This window comes from Canis aureus, chromosome 21, assembly GCF_053574225.1.
Source record: "Canis aureus isolate CA01 chromosome 21, VMU_Caureus_v.1.0, whole genome shotgun sequence".
NCBI classification, from domain to species: domain Eukaryota; kingdom Metazoa; phylum Chordata; class Mammalia; order Carnivora; family Canidae; genus Canis; species Canis aureus.
Window position 1 is genome coordinate 15,807,722 of NC_135631.1, and position 18,583 is coordinate 15,826,304.

General features: G+C 34.9%; 2 protein-coding genes across 2 annotated transcripts; both read left to right on the forward strand.

The window, feature by feature from the left end:
- Positions 1-329: 329 nt before the first annotated feature.
- Positions 330-1,265, forward strand: LOC144293306 (olfactory receptor 4P4-like). Its single transcript, XM_077864389.1, has one exon. The coding sequence runs from the start codon at positions 330-332 to the stop codon at positions 1,263-1,265; it is 936 nt and encodes a 311-aa protein (XP_077720515.1).
- Positions 1,266-11,996: 10,731 nt separating this feature from the next.
- On the forward strand, positions 11,997-12,980 carry LOC144293162 (olfactory receptor 4P4-like). The gene has a single exon (XM_077864284.1). The coding sequence runs from the start codon at positions 11,997-11,999 to the stop codon at positions 12,978-12,980; it is 984 nt and encodes a 327-aa protein (XP_077720410.1).
- Positions 12,981-18,583: the final 5,603 nt, after the last annotated feature.

The window sequence follows — 18,583 nt, forward strand, 5'->3', positions numbered from 1 at the left end:
GATGAAGCCCCACTTCAGGCTCCCTGCTCTGCTGAGGAGTCTGCATTTCCCTCCCACTCTGACTCTCCTCACCATTTGTGCTCTCTCTTGCTCTCACTTTCAAAAAAATAAATAAATAAATAAAGTCTTTAGAAAAAAAATCATAGCAAAATCAATTATGATTCTCAGGGGGAAAATATAATAATATTGATTTATGAGTTAGCTTCTGTGATTGTTGAATCAACTTTACGCTTTGTTAGTAATTTTTATATGATGGTAATATTATCAGTGTTTTCATCCAAATTGTTTTCTTTTCAGATACTCAATTATTTGTGCATAGCACACAACTTATGGAAAGTCAGAGGAACATCTCAGAATTCATTCTTTTGGGCCTTTCCTATAACCAGAACATACAAATATTTTGTTTCATTTTCTTCTTATTTTGTTATGTTTCCATCTTGGTGGGAAATCTTCTAATTCTTGTCTCCATTCTATGCAGTGGCCTTTTTTACCAACCAATGTACTATTTTCTCAACCACTTATCCTTTATGGACATTTGCTACACCTCCTGTGTGATACCCAAACTGATTGGTGACCTACTACTGGTTAGAAAAACCATTTTTTATGATAACTGTATGTTACAGGTCTTTTCCTTGCACTTCTTGGGAATGATTGAAATCTTCATCCTTACAGTCATGGCCTTTGATCGCTATGCTGCCATCTGCAAACCTCTGCACTACATGATTATTATGAACAGGACAAGATGCAATCTCCTAGTCTTGGCTGCTTGGGTTGGTGGAGCTGTCCATTCTTTTTCTCAGTTTTCTATGATAATCTGTTTGCCCTTCTGTGGCCCCAATGAAATCAATCACTACTATTGTGATATCTTCCCTTTGCTGAAAATTGCCTGTACTGCTACCTATGTCATTGGTGTCCTTGTGGTTGCCAATTCAGGAATGGTTGCTTTAGTAACCTTTGTTCTCTTGTTTGGGTCTTATGTTGTTATACTATTCACTTTAAGAAATTACTCAGCTGAGGGAAGACGCAAAGCTCTCTCTACCTGTGGGTCTCATATCACGGTGGTCATCTTATTTTTTGGGCCTTCAATCTTTGCCTACCTCAGACCTCCTACCACTTTCCCTGAGGACAAAATATTTGCACTATTTTATACCGTCATTGTTCCTATGTTCAATCCTTTAATCTATACTCTGAGAAATACAGAGATGAAAAAAGCCATGAGAAGGGTTTGGTGTCAAAGGATATTTTCAGAAGACAAACACAATTGATTTGTCCTACTCAATATGCTGAATAAAAACTTTATGCAAGAGCAAAATTGGACTTGGAATCAGAGAGGTCTCTATTAGCTTTCAGATCATTGAAATCAAATCACTTTATGAATGTCAGAGATGATGAACTGAGGAATTATGAGTAAAGTGACTATTTTACTAGTGGAACTGAGATTGGATAAGGGCATATGTATATTTAACATATGGCTAAAGGAATGGTGGTTATGTCATATACAGTAGGCAGTTTTGAAGCTGTGAGGCTGATTGTGAATTTTAACATTCATTTGCATGTAAAATTTAAACATAAAGATTTGACAACATTTTGGCATTCTGTAGAAATGAAGAAGATTAAAATGGTTTTCAGAAGTTAAAAAAGAATTTTTTTTTGTTATTGAACTTTATTTCCTGCAGAATGTTTATCTAAATCTTATGTGAAATAAATTATGTGATGAAAAAAATCCACACAGATAATTTAGTTTTAAACCAAAGAAAAAGGGATGGTTATACTTGTCCTCTGGGACTGTAGCACCCACTCCTACAGTCTCCCTTGAATTATCATAGGCAGGGACAATGGAACAAATGGCTATTTAACATTTCTGTTATAGTGTTTATTACATCACAGATACTCAGAATGTGAAAAGAAAAAATGAGAAAATTAATAGATCATATCCCTTTCCAGTACAGCTCACTTAGTTGAGGGAACTCAAGACTACATTTGGGAGAAACTGCACATATCAACTTGTCTTGATATGTAGACATGATAAATGAATTCCATTTCCATCAAGATGGACAAGGAATAAGGCCAACTGAACTCTTAAAAAATAAATTTTCCTTTAGCATAATTCTTGTATTCATTTTTTTCCTCTTAAGGCGAGGTATAGTCTGCTTGAGGACTCTCTTTCCCTCTCCCTCTGCCTCTCCCACTTGTGCTCTCTTTCTCCCTAAGTAAATAAAATTTTAAAAAACAATGAGGGGGAAGGAAAGGGAGAGAAAATATAAGAAACGAAAATCGTAGCAAGTTTATGTGAAGAAGAATTATATAAATTACAATTTAGGCAAATTATTAATAAAAAAATAATGTTGTGCTGGCTTACACCACATCACTAATATCAAGTAGTAAGAGAGTGTAGCAATGTCCAAGGTTTTGAGAGAAAAAGAATAAGAATGATAAGTTTTACTCTTAGTCTTATTGTCTTTAATTTATGCAAAAAATAAAAGACACCTTCATATCAGCCTAATATTTACTACCCACATGTGTTCAAATATTTTACTTTACTGAAAAATTTCATACCACCACAAGTGATGAATTGGTATAAAAAACTTAAGGGAAAGTCAGAATACAGATAATTGGTTTATTTTGTCTTCATCTTCAAGAGCCACCTTTAGTATCATTTAAGGAGAAGAATGAGCAACAAATCAGGAGTCCTTATACTTTTATTTGCATGGCAGTCTACCATTTTTTAATGACATGAGTTTGGTCAAATCAACAAACATCTATGCATCTTATACTCTTCATTTACAATATAAAACTGATAAGTAAAGTTATTAATGTCACTTAATTATAAAATGATAAATTGAAATGCATTTGAGATATTGATTATGGCTAAGATACATGGACTAGTTATTGCTTAAGATATCAGTCATCTTTAACAGAAGTCATATAACTATTTCCATATTTTTTTCTAATAAATAATAACACTTATTTAGGGATCATGACCTGAGCAGAAGGCAGGCGCCTAACTGCTGAGCCACCCAGGCGTCCCAAGAAACACAATTTTTAATAAATTCTCCCAAAATATTAAAATTGATGCTTAACTATACAAGATAGGAATTAGCAAATGCATATTTAATTAACCTTTGGAGTTGCCCAGATTCTATCCAAACTTAACCTATACAAAATATATTTTGTGAATAAAGCCAGCTAGACTTTTTTCTAATATATCACAGCAGTATTTATGAGGAGCATAGTCTTCTTTCAACAACTTTCCTCCTGCTGTGCTTTATGAGTTAATATTCACTTTTAAATCATAACCTATTTATGTTACGTTGACCTCTCAAATGCTACTCTAACTATTAAGACTTTTGTATTGAAATCAGTTCCAAAGATGCCTTTAATTCCCATTTTGACCAATAACATGAGCAAGAAAAAAGATGTTATTGATTAATTGTATTTCTCATCAATGTCAATATGCAGAATTTTTATGAAATGTTTGATTGTATCACCAAAGACCCTGAAATTTTCCACTAAGGTATTTTCCATTAAGAATTTAATGCAAAAAAAAAAAAAAAGAATTTAATGCACACACAAAAAATACTATAATAATAAAATTAAGGAATAAGAAATTCATGATAAGAAGTCATAAAACACATATGATGTCCAAAAATGTAAAAAAAAAAAAAAAGCAAGGACCAAAAATCATATTAAAATACTCCATGTACATTGAATGTAATTATTGCTGGAAGCAGAAGGAGAGAAATTGGTTTTATCTTGTCTTTATGCCTATTTCAACAGTTAGTGATACTATGATGACTGAAAAAGTGGTTTGAAAGAATGTATATGTATATATACATGATATATACTAATATATATATACTATCTAGCTACAGGGATACTATGTTTGATAAACTTTTTAAAATTGACATTTTCTAAAAAGCCAGTAAAGGAAGATGAATTTGGATGTTTGCACTTTGGAGGGTGATGAGTTCTTAGGAGCAAATGATCTTCAGTGGTGAGGAACTTTACTAGAAAGATTCAAAGGTAGGGGCTGTAGAGCAGAGCCTGGAGATGACCACATGTTTGGGAAATCAGAAGCTCAGAGGGGATCCCATGGACGTCCTGAGCTGAAAATAGGAATAACTGTGAAAACAGGACCTAGACTAGAGAAGGCATCTTTAAGCAAAATGTCAGAATGTCTTGAATAGGGTTTTAGTGGGGTGATCTAGGTCAAAGGGTAGAAACTTTCAGATATGAAAAGAATTCTGTTCTGAGGATGCAAACACAATATGGAGACTACAGCTAATAATACGATTTTGTATCCTTCAAAGCTGCTGAGGGTAGATCATAAGCCTTCTCACCCCACACACAAATAGTGGTTAATTATGTGAAGTGATGGTAATAATGTATTATTAATAATTCCACAATGTATATGTACATAAAATCATCACATTGTACACTTTAAATATATATGATATATTTGTGAATGATTCCTCAATAAAGTTAAAAAAAAAACAACAACAGATTTTCTTAGGAGGGTGGGGAAAAGACCAAACCAAATTCAATACCTAGACTTGCTTCCAAGTTAATTCTTTGAAGGCAAATCCAATATCACATTCTACCCTGGGCAGCTACAGTGCCTTGGATATGTCTTGCCATGTATTTTCCTCATATTTAATTAATGAAATAGAACACACAAAGGAGGGCAGCCTGGGTGGCTCAGTGGTTTAGCGTCAATTTCAGTCCAGGGCAAGATGCTGGAGACCCGGGATCGAGTCCCACTTTAGGCTCCCTGTGTGGAGCCTGCTTCTCCCTCTGCCTGTGTCTCTGCCTCTCTCTCTCTCTCTCTCTCTCTTGCGCGCACGCGCCTCTATGAATAAATAAATAAAATCTAAGAAAAAAAAGAACACACAAAGAAACTTGTGTGTGTGTGTGTGAGACAGAGAGAGAGAGAGAGAGAAAGAGAGAGAGAGATGGGGGCTAGGGTGGGGGAGTGAACTGAGAAGGAAATATCACTGTAATCTCCATATGAATAAAAAATTAGAATACTGCTATCATCTCGAGTCAACCACCCTGTCCTCACTCCTCCCCTTCCCCAGAACTAGCTATTCTTTTAAAATTTATCTGGAATCTCCTCCTTGCCTAGTGATCTTAGACCAAGCATTTATCTTAGCTGTTACAGAGTTTTCTCCTAAGTAAAATAAGAACTCAATGGGTTCTTGTGGAGATTAAGCAGGAGTACTTAGTGTATGACACACAACAAACTCTCAGTATCCATTTGCATGATTTATTCTGCTCACACAACAAGCACATTGGAAGTCAGCTCAAACTTTACATGCAGGTATAAAAATTTTGGGAAAAATTAAAATTTTTCAAATGCAAATTTTGTTCAAACACAAGTTTTCTTTTTTAAATTACTTTTTAAAAATCTTCTAAACCAGGGATGCCTGGGTGGTCTAGCCAGCTAACCATCCAACTCTAGATTTCAAACAGCTCATGATCTCAGGTTCATGGGATGGAACCCTTCATCAGGCTCTACACTCAGTGGGGAGTCTGCTTGAGGATTCTCTCCTTCTCCCTCTGCTCTTCCTCCTGCTCATGCTCTCTCTTCTCTCTCTAAAAATAAATAAATTAATTTTTTTTCTAAACTAAAAGTAATATGAAATAATACTAAGCTTTATTCATTTATAATTTTTCTAGAAATTATAACTGGAAAATTAAAAAAAGAGAAAATAATTCTCTTAGAAAATACAATAAAGACACTTTCTGAGGAGAGATGAAGACCTTTGGCCACCAAGAGGGCCACGGTTGTCCTACACTCCTGTCAGTTTATAGAGATTACAGAAAGGACAAGGCCCTTAAAGAAAAAAGTTCCTCAAATTTGTTTTCACTACAAGATTCCTTAAGTGCAGGGGAATTCAGTCATTGGGGCCCAGAAGGAATTTCTAATGACAAATTCCTAAATCACATGCAATGTTAATTGTGGCTTGCACACTGTTTATAATCCAGATCCTATTTTAGGGGCATTTGGTCTGATAACTTAGATCTAAAGGAAATCTGCCTGGTGAACTTATATTTGGAAAGGTAAATCCAAACTTCTTGGAAAGAACAGTCCATGCTGTAGAATAAAAGAAATGTAGTTTTAGAATGTATTCTCTATTAAGTATTAATTAACCCCATGAGCTTGGACATCTCTAGAAATAATTTTAATGATAAAAATACAGATTGTGATTTGATCTCTTTGGATATAAAATTATTCCACTGCTGTCACCCTAAAGGTATGGCTTCTCATTGTTTGTGCGAACATTGGTTAAGTGGAGTTAGTTGTCTCTAAAAAATACAAGCTTTCTTTCTGTGATTGGCTAACGAGTTATGCTCAGTGAAATGTGAATTCAAGAAGCTGAAATGAAATGCTCTGAACAGTAGGTGAGTGACCAGAATTTCAGTGAAGAGAGAGGACACTGGAAGGAAGAAGTAGGAATGAATCCACAACGAAGTAGAAGAATAATATATGGTAAATTATTTCTCCTCCCTTCCCATTATCCTGCTTGACTCTGTGATATCCACTAAATGTATTTTTGCCTCCATTGTATAGCTAACAGACTGACTCCAGTTCAAGTTACATACAGGCATCTTCTCTGATTTTTATAGATTAGTTTGTTTTGAGGTCGGGGCAGTGATAAATTCAGAGAGCTGACCATTTGCCTGGTGGCTCAGTTGGTTAAGCATCTCCCTTTGACTCGGGTCATGATCCCAGGGTCCTGGGATTGAATCCTATGTCTGGCTCCCTGCTCAGCTTCTCCCTCTCCCTCTGCCTGCCACTCTCCTTGCTTGTGTACTCTATCAAATAAATTAATAAATCTTAAAAATAAAACAAAGCAGATGCCCATTGAGAGTGTCATATGACATTCTAAAGAGATGGGCACACAGTCAACAGGAAATGATGCTTAGGTGGATAGCAAATCTCAAACAAACAAACAAACAAACAAACAAACAAAAAAAAACACTTTTAGGACTTTTGGGGTAAAGGTAACAAAGTATTGATTAAGCAAAAAGTGATTCAGGTTACCAAGAAAATGATAAAGCCAAAATTCAAAGGACAAATAAACTCCCTGCAGTAACCACTATCATGATTACTGATCCCTCCCTCCTCCTTCAGAAAAAAAGAAAAAAATGCCCCAAGAATTAATTTAACTGAATACCCTACTCACATTACCAAAAAATTCAAATGAAAGTATCTCAAAACTTGAATCTCTGTTTACCTTATCTCTGTTTATTTTGTTGCCTTCCCTGGTTTCTGGGAATCAATTTCAAGACAATAATTTCCATTATGGAGTATTTTATTTATAGACCATTTGAAATCATTGAAGTTATTTTTTTTAATCATTTACATTTACTATTAGTTAAATAAACGGTGGCCTATATTTAACAAGAGATAGAACAAAGATAAAGTAATTAGAAATAGTTATCAAGTCCTTACCATGTACTGGGTGATTTACACATTTTATCCAATTAATTTTCACAGCATTGTCAGCAGGTAGATGTACTCACCAGCGATATATTTATCCACTGCCAATATGGTGATCTGAGAAAAAAACAGTACATGCCAAAGATCATACAGATCAGAGAGACATGGCTAGAATTTAAATTTGTGCAACCATTTCTTAGTATTTCAAGGCAGAACATAAGACAGTCTCTCTGTCCTTCAGGAATTTAGGATCACAAAAATTAAGAATGTATAGGGTTTATTTTGGCATAAATTAAAAATGGTCAGTTGGGCACTCTTAAGTAATGATAGTATCAAATATCTATTGAGTACACACTAAGTGTCAGTAACTATGGTCAGTACATAAATTTTGCTAAGTGTGTTGCTAAGTGAGACATGTTGTTTCAGATCTTGACTCTACTAATTAGGTCAATGGTCTTGAACTAATTACTTAATTTCTCCATGGCTTGGTTTCCTTTTTTATAAAATGAGCTTATTAGTAATATTTACTTCTTAGAATTATTGTGAAGATTTAAGTTTTTGCTAGGCATGTGGGAACATTCAAATTGTAAGCTAACATAAAAATTATTAGACCTACTAATAGTGTAGTAAAGTAATGGAATGAGGCCATATATTCACTTACAGCAAAGCCATAATATAAACCCAACCAGGTTCACCCCATTATGTTCAAGGTTTTTCAGAACTTTAACAATAGCAGAGAGCCCAAAGGTTGTGCAAGATCTTAACTGAAACAAAAAAAAAAAAAAAAAAAAGATCTTAACTGAAACATATAAATTATCAAGACTAGATTTATCCTTTTTTTTTTTTTTTTTAATATAGGGACCCTAGAACAAGTGAATGCAAGTTCCTAAGCTGAATGAAGAGCTATAGCAGAGAAGAAATTATAATCTCTTTTTTCTAACCACTGTTCTTACAAAGGGACAATTTGCGGCTGTAATAGCACTGTTCATGTCTGAGAACATGACAAGCTTCAGTGCTTTTTATTCATTTATGTGAGCATAACTTTCTCACTCTTTATAAGTGTGCTACATATGCAGGAAAGAGGAACCGATTGAGTTTGTAGTTTTGTTTGAGTATTTTTGTATTTTTTAGACTAAGAGAGTTTGGCTTAATTCGTTATCTCATTTTGTCATCTGCATATCAAAATTAGAACTGCTGAAATGGTTTAAGGACCATGATTTTGGAGGTTATCTGGTTTTGCATGAAATAATTAGGTAATGAGAGAAAAGGAGTTTTTAACATTAAATTTATTTTGTCACTTTGATACCACGTCTTTTATGTACGAACTCAGGCTCTAGATTCAGAAAACTCTGGTTTCAAATTATATTTTGCTAAATACTAGTTAGGTATTCTATGTATATTTTATCAGGAAAGCTTCAACTAATTTTCATTTCCATAAGGTATTATTACTCTTGCATGTGCATCAAACTGGGCTTAATACCATATTAATTTAGAGAGTATTTTTTCAGAAGTTCTCACAACTATTTTTAAATTTGAAACTCATAACTCTGATTTATTTAGGCAACAAATAACTTGTCTATATTTTAGACAAAAGTGTTGAGGGAAATGAAGTTCAGAGTTCACACTTAAAATTGATGACTGAGTCAAAGGTAGAAATTAGAAATCCTCTTGCACTCTGAAATTGTGAAGCTAGAGGAGTGCCTGGTGGCTCAGTAGGTAAGCATCCAACTCTTGATTTTGACTCAGATCATGATCTCAGGGTCCTGGGATTGAGACCCAGGAGCCCACTTGAGGATTCTCTCCTTCTCTCTTTGCCCCTCCACCTTATTGTGCTCTCTCTCTCTCTCTAAAATAAGTAAATAAATCTTTTAAAAATAAAACAAGGTGAAGTTTAGAAGCTAGAAATATAGACAGTAGTCTATACGTGGTGAACCACACAAGTTTGGAGACACTGAAATGAAAAAAAAAAATAGGGAAATGAAACATATCTGTGGACTTCAGAATGGAGAAAATTGGAAATTAACCCCCATATTTAGCAGTATTGTTTTGTTAGGAGGTTAGACCATACATTTATTTAGTTGGAAAATTAATTTGGTATCAAACGAAGACAGAATGACTGGCTCTAACTGCATACTCTAACAAACTAGTTTCTAGAGAGGATTAATTTCATGTATGAAGCAAAATTTTCCTGTTTAATTTTGGGGGAGAGAAAGAAGAAAAACAATTCAGGTGGTTGTTTATTTCTATGCACATGATTAGAAATGGTTTCATTTATGTCCATCCAAATGAACAATTACTTTAAGAATTGACCAAACCAGTATTTTAAGTATTATTTCTAAAAGAGTGTGTATTTACTTATAGGTAAGAAGAAATTTACATAGCATCATTGGAAGCATGAAACCTAACTTTTTAATCATCCTTTCTAAGATTTCTAAATCTTAAAATTGTATCGAAGAAATACATTCATTTGTTTTAAGGCCCCATTGCAAAGGAATTTTATATTTGGTGGGTGATGACTAATTTGATCCCTAGAAGAGAGTGATGAGGGGAGGATTTAATAATTAATTGATGAGAAATTGTAACTACAAGATTAAGTCAAAAGACATATCATAAATTTTTTAATAATAAATTTATTTTTTATTGGTGTTCAATTTGCCAACATACAGAATAACACCCAGTGCTCATCCCCTCAAGTGCCCCCCTCAGTGCCCGCCACCCAGTCACCCCCACACCCATCGTCCTCCCCTTCCACCACCCCTAGTTCGTTTCCCAGAGTTAGGAGTCTTCATGTTTTTTCTCCCTTTCTGATATTTCCTACATATCACAAATTTTAAAGAAAGATGGTAAGTATTAGTGATGCATTTTGAGGTCAAAATTTATAGAAAAAATAATTTGGTCATGTGGTTATCAGTTCCATTATTTTTTTCATTAGCCCTGAGGCTCAAACTAAGTTAACAGAAGCTATAGGTCAACCACAACTAAACTACCTGTCCTATCACATATCAAATCCTGTAGATTTAATATAATTGCTAAATGATGAAGAGATTGAAATTATCCTTATTCATTCTATCTTCTATATACTTTTTTTAGCTTTTTAAACAATTTTACATTTTTTTCAGTAGCCTGTATGCCCAACATGAGGCTCAAATTCACAATCCCCAAACCAAGATTTACATGCACTAACTAAGGCATCCAGGTGCCCCTGGATTATCTGTATACATTTAATTAAAATCCCTTCTATTTGGAACTAGGATATTTGGTTAGTGCAGATCTCAAAGTTACCTTCCTGCTCAAAATAATTTTATGATATTAAAATTTAATTTTCTACATGGGAGTCATTCTTACTGGGCTTCAATATTGGCAACTTTACTGATTTGGTAACACTAGCACTAAGATTAAAAATCAGCAATTAATACGCCAATGTTAATAAAGCAAGGGTCATTTCTTGATTTGCTTGAGTTTCTCAACCACTCTGTGGCAAAGTTCCGTCAGATTTTCTTATTTTACAAATGAGCTAATTTACATTTTTAAAAGTTGATTTGTATCCAAGTTCACACACTGGTATAATTAGTATTGGAACCTGGGTCCCACTGTTTGTCTTCATATAAACCTTTTCCCATATGTTTTTTCTTTGAATTATGCAGCGTTCAAGAGTCTTTAAGAGTTTGGCAAAAGGCATGCATTGAACAAATACTGAAAAGAAAGCCATACTATTATTCAAAGCACTGTGAAGAAATTGACTTACAAATTATTATACACTGAGTTAAGAGCAAAACCACAAAGGTAAAATTGCCTTCTGCTCTTCTTCCTTTTAGATATAACTACTGCTTTATTCTGTGGTTTGTTTAAATATATGATTTGTATTGATGTGCCTATAAAAATAAACTTTTCATATAAAACATCATCATTTTACTGTCACAAATCACTAAGAAAAAGATAAACAAGCAATCGAAAAATTATTCAAACTAACTCTGGGGCTTCCTATAGAGATTTTTTTTTATCTTCTACTTTGTAAATATATATGTTTCATATAAATCTTTAGTTTTATTTTCTATCTCAGTATGTAACTATTTTGGAGAAGAATAGATTCCACTAGTGAGCACTGTCAAGCTTTCCATTTGCTTCTATATCATTTAACAACTTTAATAACTTAGACTTGCATCTTTAACAAATTTGAGTTTGTAAAACCCAGAGAAATGTCCTTTTCAAGGACTTTGTTATATATTCCTTTAGAATTAGAAAACGTTTGGCAGTGAATAGTAATTTTTAGACTTTTAAAAAATTTACTGATTGAATTCACTCATTTTTATTAATGTTAAAATCAAACAAAATGTCCTGAAAGACTGACTTATAGAACTTTTCATGAGACTAATCAGAACAAAAATCATTAAATATCAGATTTTATTTTCTTAAATGCTGTGATCATATCCATTAAATTTGGCTTCACGATACCAGCTTCATCATCCATATTCTCCATGTGCATGTCTGATATTGACTTGTACATTATGTCTTTTCAGGGGACTGTTATGCATTTTTATTGCAGTGGATCATGGAAAACAGGAATAACGTCACTGTGTTTATTCTCTTGGGACTGTCTCAAAACAAGAACATTGAAATCTTCTGCTTTGTATTATTTTTATTTTGCTACCTTGCTATTTGGGTGGGAAATTTGCTCATAATGATTTCTATCATGTGCAGTCAGCTAATTGAGCAACCCATGTATTTCTTCCTTAATTACCTCTCACTCTCTGACCTTTGCTACACATCAACAGTGACACCTAAACTACTAACTGATTTACTGGCAGAAAGGAAGATCATTTCCTACAGTAACTGCATGACACAGCTTTTTATTCTGCACTTTCTTGGAGGTGTTGAGATCTTCGTCCTCACAGGGATGGCCTATGACCGCTACGTGGCCATCTGCAAGCCCCTACACTACACCATCATCATGAGCAGACAGAGATGCAATGCAATCATCACAGCCTGTTGTACGGGGGCGTTTATACACTCCGCCAGTCAGTTCCTTCTCACCATCTTCCTCCCGTTCTGTGGCCCCAATGAGCTAGATCACTACTTCTGTGATGTGTATCCTTTACTGAAGCTGGCCTGCACTGACACACGTAGAATTGGTCTCTTGGTAATTGTTAATTCAGGTCTGATCGCTCTGCTGACTTTTGTGATTTTGATGGTGTCCTATTTTCTGATATTATACACCATCATGGCCTACCCTGCAGAGAGCCGCACCAAAGCTCTTTCCACTTGCAGTTCCCATATCACAGTTGTGGTTCTGTTCTTTGTGCCAGTTCTCTTCATTTACATTCGCCCAGCAACAACTTTTCCAGAAGACAAAGTGTTTGCTCTTTTCTACACCATCATTGCTCCTATGTTCAATCCTCTGATCTACACCCTGAGAAACATGGAGATGAAGAATGCCTTGAGGAAAGTGTGGTGTCATCGTTTATTTTTGGAAGGGAGGGAACTCATATTAAAAGCATTCCAGAATTTCACTTTAGGATTCCACCCTGAGCCCTAAGTTAAAAAGAAATGATATATACAAGGAATGTACAGTGATTGCAAAAAGCTAGCTAGCCCCAGATCGGAGCTCAGAATCTTTAGCATTTTCTTAGACTCCCTTCGGATTGGACAATTGTATTATTTTAAAAAAATGTTTTTATTTCATTTTTAATTGAAATATTATTGACATACAATGTCCTATTCATTTCAGGTGTACATACAGTGATTCAATTTATTTATTTATTTATTTATTTATTTATTTATTTATTTATTTATTTATTTTTAAGATTTTATTTATTTATCCATGAGAGAGGCAGAGAGAGAGAGGCAGAGAAAGAGGCAGAGGGAAATGCAGACTCCATGCATGTGGGACTCCCATGTGGGACTCAATCCAGGCAATCTGGGATCATGCCCTGAGCCAAAGGCAGACACTCAACCGCTGAGCAATCCAGGCATCCCAATTCAATATTTTTATACATTTTGAAATGATCCCCACAATAAGTCTAATTATCATCTGCTACTATACAAAGTTGTTACATTATTATTGATAATTGGACAATTTTTATTTTTTTCGTGTCATTGTTACTCTATTCTCCTCACATACCTGTCCCAAGTTCTCCTTAAATTGATAGTTTATTTTGAACATGTAATGAAGTCTTTTCCCACCTCCTCTTGACTTCCATTATCACAAGAGTATGCTCCTATTGACAGAAACTAATAGGAAACCAATTGGTAGACAAGAAATATGGGTAGATTTTACTCCCAGCATCTCAAGGCAGAGCATATGAAGGTAGGTTTTTGAGCTGAGGGTACCAGTTACATGAGTATTTGGCACTCATAAACACTTTTCTGTATGATATTTAAACCTGATTAAGAAAGAAGATTATCTTCATCCTTTCACTGAACAAGATGCTTCTACTAACGTGGTCTCATTCTCTTCCTTCCAGAAGGAAAAGTATCATCCTCAACATTCTAGACAAAGTTAATTTCAATGTTAGTTTCTCTTCTAGTTCAGGTATAATCCTTCCCCAAAAATCTGTAACCCTAAGAACAGGGTGTAAAATTACTCAATACATTGCTACAAGTGTCCTTTTTTCTGTAATTGATATTGAGAATTAGTTAATATTTATACCTTTATTTCTTCCACTGCCTCATCATTCTTGCCTTTCATTTCGGGCTGACCTTTATTATTGGGGTTCACTATCTACTCATGCGAACCAAATCTTCATTCCTGAAATCCTGAATCTTTAATGGTCCTGCCATTTTTTTAAATTAACTTTTGCTATGTTATGGAAATTTTAAGAGATGTTCTGCATTCCAGATATTGATCATTCATGCTCTACTGTGTCAGACAAATAGATCTGATATTATCAATACCAATTGATCTAGCCCTCTTTTGTCTTTTGGTTTAGTAGAGGCATGATGAGCCCTCTGTATCCAGGTGATAACTTCAATTTCCAGTTCAACAAAACAATTTTTGTGCCCCTTAATGAAAGCAGAACCTCTATAACTGAAACCTAGATGCCAGCTGAGCTGAAAAATGCTGGCACAGGAAGAAAAATTCTATAAAGGACTTTAGTATAATAATAAAAGAGGTATTTGCATATACATCTTTCTATTCCATAGGATTATATAACTGTTTATCATGGCTATGGGAGGAATAAAATCTTGCTCAACCATCTTTGAAGTTAAAACTCCAGTTTTTCAAGGTGCTATTTCTCAGTTGGCAACTCTGTTCAGTAAGCCTTTCTTCATTGTATCTAATCAGTTACTGTAGAGAAATGGTGTATGGAAGAGTTTGCTAGGGCTACCATGACAAAATATCATGGACAGGGTGGCTTAAACACCAGAAATATATTTTCTGTCAGTTCTGGAGTCTAGAAGTCCAAGGTCAAAGTACTGGTGGGTTTAGTTTCCCCAAAGATCTGTCTCCTTGGCTTAATAGATGGCTGCCTTGTCCATGTGTCCTCACATGGCCTTCTTTCTGTACACACAGATTCTTGGTACTTACTCTGTATGTCCAGAATTTTTCTTTTGAAGATACCTGTCACACTGGATTAGGGCCCACCCTAAAGGCCTTATTTTAACTTAATTGCCTCTTTAAAGGCCCTATCTCTAAATATTCACCTGCTGACTTTCTTGGATTTAGGTATTCAATATATGAATTTTCAGGAACTCCATTTAGTCTATAGCAGAGTATATGGTAGGATCAATGAATTCCTGTGTGTATGTCCACTACCATGCTTCTTTTACTCTGATTACTTGATCAGAATCAGTCCTAAGTGAAATGTCATGATAGTTAATAAGACGTTCCATAAGTCTATGCATTGTGCTGCTCATACAAATATTATAAGCAGGAAAGACAAATCCATATCTGGAATAAGTGTCTATTTCTGTGAAGAAAAATTCTGTTTTCTCCATGATGGAAGGTTTTCACTATAATCAACTTGCCACCACAGGACTGAGTACTGTATCTCCCTGAAGAATGTACATATTGGGCACTCAATGTTGGTGTAAGAGACAGTAGCCTCCAAAGATGGTCACAGAAATATTTCCTAACTAGTCCATATGGAGAGACCATATATAGAGACTAGATGTAGAATTTATGGCCAACAGCTCATCTGATGTCTGGGTCCACAGCCAATATCAACTGCCAGAGTTATAAGTCAAGATAGTCCCAGATAATTTCAGCTGCTAGCTAGTGAACACTCCCAGCCTTTGAATTTTCTAGGAGACTCCAGACATCATGGAACATAGACCAGCCATCCTATGTCTAAATTTCTGATCCATAGAACCCAAATACATGTTAAATTAGTTGTTTTACACACTAAATTTGGTCATAATAACTACAAACATTTGGTACTCAGTGTTAACAGAAGCCAAATGAACCTTCATGAGGTAAATTTCACATTGTCCACCCCTAATAACAGCCTTCATAGGGTGCTTCCTAAGCCATCTTGACTACTTGATTTTTAAGATTTTTAAAAAGATTATTTATTTATTTATTTATTTTAGAAAGGGAGAGTGGGGGAGGGGCAGAGAGAGACAGAGAGAGAGTTTCAAGCAGACTCCATGCTGAGAGTGGAGCCCCATGTTAGGGTTGATCTCATGACTCTGAGATCATACAACCTGAGCTAAAACCAAGAGTCAGATGCTTAACTGACTGAGCCACCCAGGTGCCCCACACTATGGCTGCTTTAGACCTTGACCAAAGTTAGACCTTGGGTAGCTGGGAAAGGAGGATGGCTGATATCCATGAAACATATAATCTTGTTTACCACCATTGAGAATTTCCTCAGCAGTATACACCATGTAGTGAGCATTTGTATAATTCCATGAGGTCTATCCATATATTTTGTCCGTGAGGTTTGTTCATATATTCACACCTAGTACCCATACATTCGAAATTCCTAAACACAAGTGAAACAATTAGCAACTGCCATGAATTGGAATAGATCTATGCCTCTAGTTATCTCTTGGTATGTACAAAGTAGACAGCCAAATCCATTGGTTGAAGATTTGCTGAGAAGATTTTCCTTAATCCCTATCTTTTTTTGAGACTTTTGTATTTGGGGCTTTAATGCCACAATATTCCATTTCAGTTAGTGCCAAAAGGAACTAAATATAAACAGATACAATCATGTATTTCTGCTTTGGCCAACTCCCCATAAAGCTACGGTTATTGACTAAGAGAAAGGAGATGAAATTTTATCAAAATTTCTTGAGCCTATCAGACCTTAAGAAAATAAGCATCATTTTGCAAGGAAACAACTCAGGTGAAGTTATTAATTCATCTCCAGGCTATGAAAATCTGTTCCTTTCTAGAAAGGTGAAGGAAGTTAATTCTGTCTGTGCAGAGGTTTCAGGGCATTTGGGTGCTCAAAATTCTGATTCAACCCCAAACACCACTATCTTAGATTTCAGTTTCGTTTTTCTTTTTAGGTTTCTGTTGTTTGACATAAGAGACCACAGGGGCTGTGCTTTCTGTTACCTTTATAGCCTTGCCATATCTATGTTCAATCCCATGGCTTCAGTTTCATCAGAATCTGTGTTTTGGCTTCTGGAGAATGAGCTGCAAGAGAAGACCTCTCATCCTGATGGTGTACCTTAAATTGTGTAGATCAAGTGATAACTACCCTATAGTTTATATTAGGCTTCTGATGCCACCAACAGAAGGCAGACCACTTCATAATCCTTGTAATTTTGTATTGCCTGCACACCATTCAAGCTCCACAATCGTTGTAAATCCCAACACATCAATGTTGTTTGTGGAAAATCAGTACCTTTTTTTTGTGTGTGTAGAAAATAAGAAAAATTTCTTTCCAACAAAAGGTCAAATTTGCTATCATAAAAGCATTGTAAGAGTTTTCTCTCAAATTACTAACTTACATATTCTTCCACTTACAAATAATATTTTTTTTCTACAGGAAAGAATAACCAGTTCTATGGTTTTCAATGTTTAGACTATGATTGCCCTGATACAACCAAATTCCTCACTTCTCTCCTAAGTGGGTCAGCATCCTCATCATAACCTATGCATCATTTTCAGACATGCATTTCAGAGTTTGCCTCAAGTCTTTGCTCAAATAATTCATCCAGACCAGGAAGTCCTTCAGTTATACTTTTCATAATCTACAGTTCACCCTTGAACAATGTGGGGATCAGAGGCACATATAGCTTTTGACCTCTACCTCCCTGTCCAAACTTAACTATTAATAGCCTATTATTGACCAAAAGCCTTACCAATAACATTAACAGTCGATTAACACATATTTTGCATGTTATACATGTTTTATGTATCAGATGCTATATTCTTACAATAAAATATGCTAGTTGTTTGGAAAATCATAAGGAAGAGAAAATACCTTTATAATACTGTACTATATTTATTGAAAAAACTCTACATATAAATTAACTCACACGGTTCAAGCTCATATTCTTCTAGGGTCAATGGTGCTATTATGTGCAACTCAAGCTTCACTCATTATGCATCCCTTTGTATCTATTTTAACCATGTTTTCCTTTGTATATCTCTTTGTACTTGATTGTGTGGGTTGCAAAAACATCTTATTTATTTTAGATATTTAGATGATATATGAAAATAAAATTATTTCTTAAAATAATAAAAAATAAGAAATAACTTTATTTCTTATTTTCAAAGTTTTATTTAACACAAATCTCATTGCAGTATTTGTGAGAGGAAGTGTTATAAACTTACACCTACTCCCAGAGTTAAGTCTATGGAAACTGTTTGCCAAGCGGGGGCCAGAGGAGGAAGTAGGGCCATTGGATGTAAAGTGGCACAGAAGAAGTTTGCCACCCACTGTTCAACTAATTTATTCTGCACTAAAGCAGACTTTAAACCTGACAGTAGGCTTCAATGAAATTTTCAAGTTTAACCTCTGTTTAGACATTATTTCCTGCTGTTCCTCAGAATTTGTTTCAAAATAAAAAGCACATGATTTATGGCCTCTCAATACTGAATAGAAGTGAACTCTTGGTTTGTGCTCAAACTCCTCAGAGTATAAAAAGTTATGAACCACGGCATAACTTTATTTTTAAGGATTAGAAAGGAACTAAGCCATTTTCAGCTGATATTGGCCAACTTTTCTTTTGGGAAAT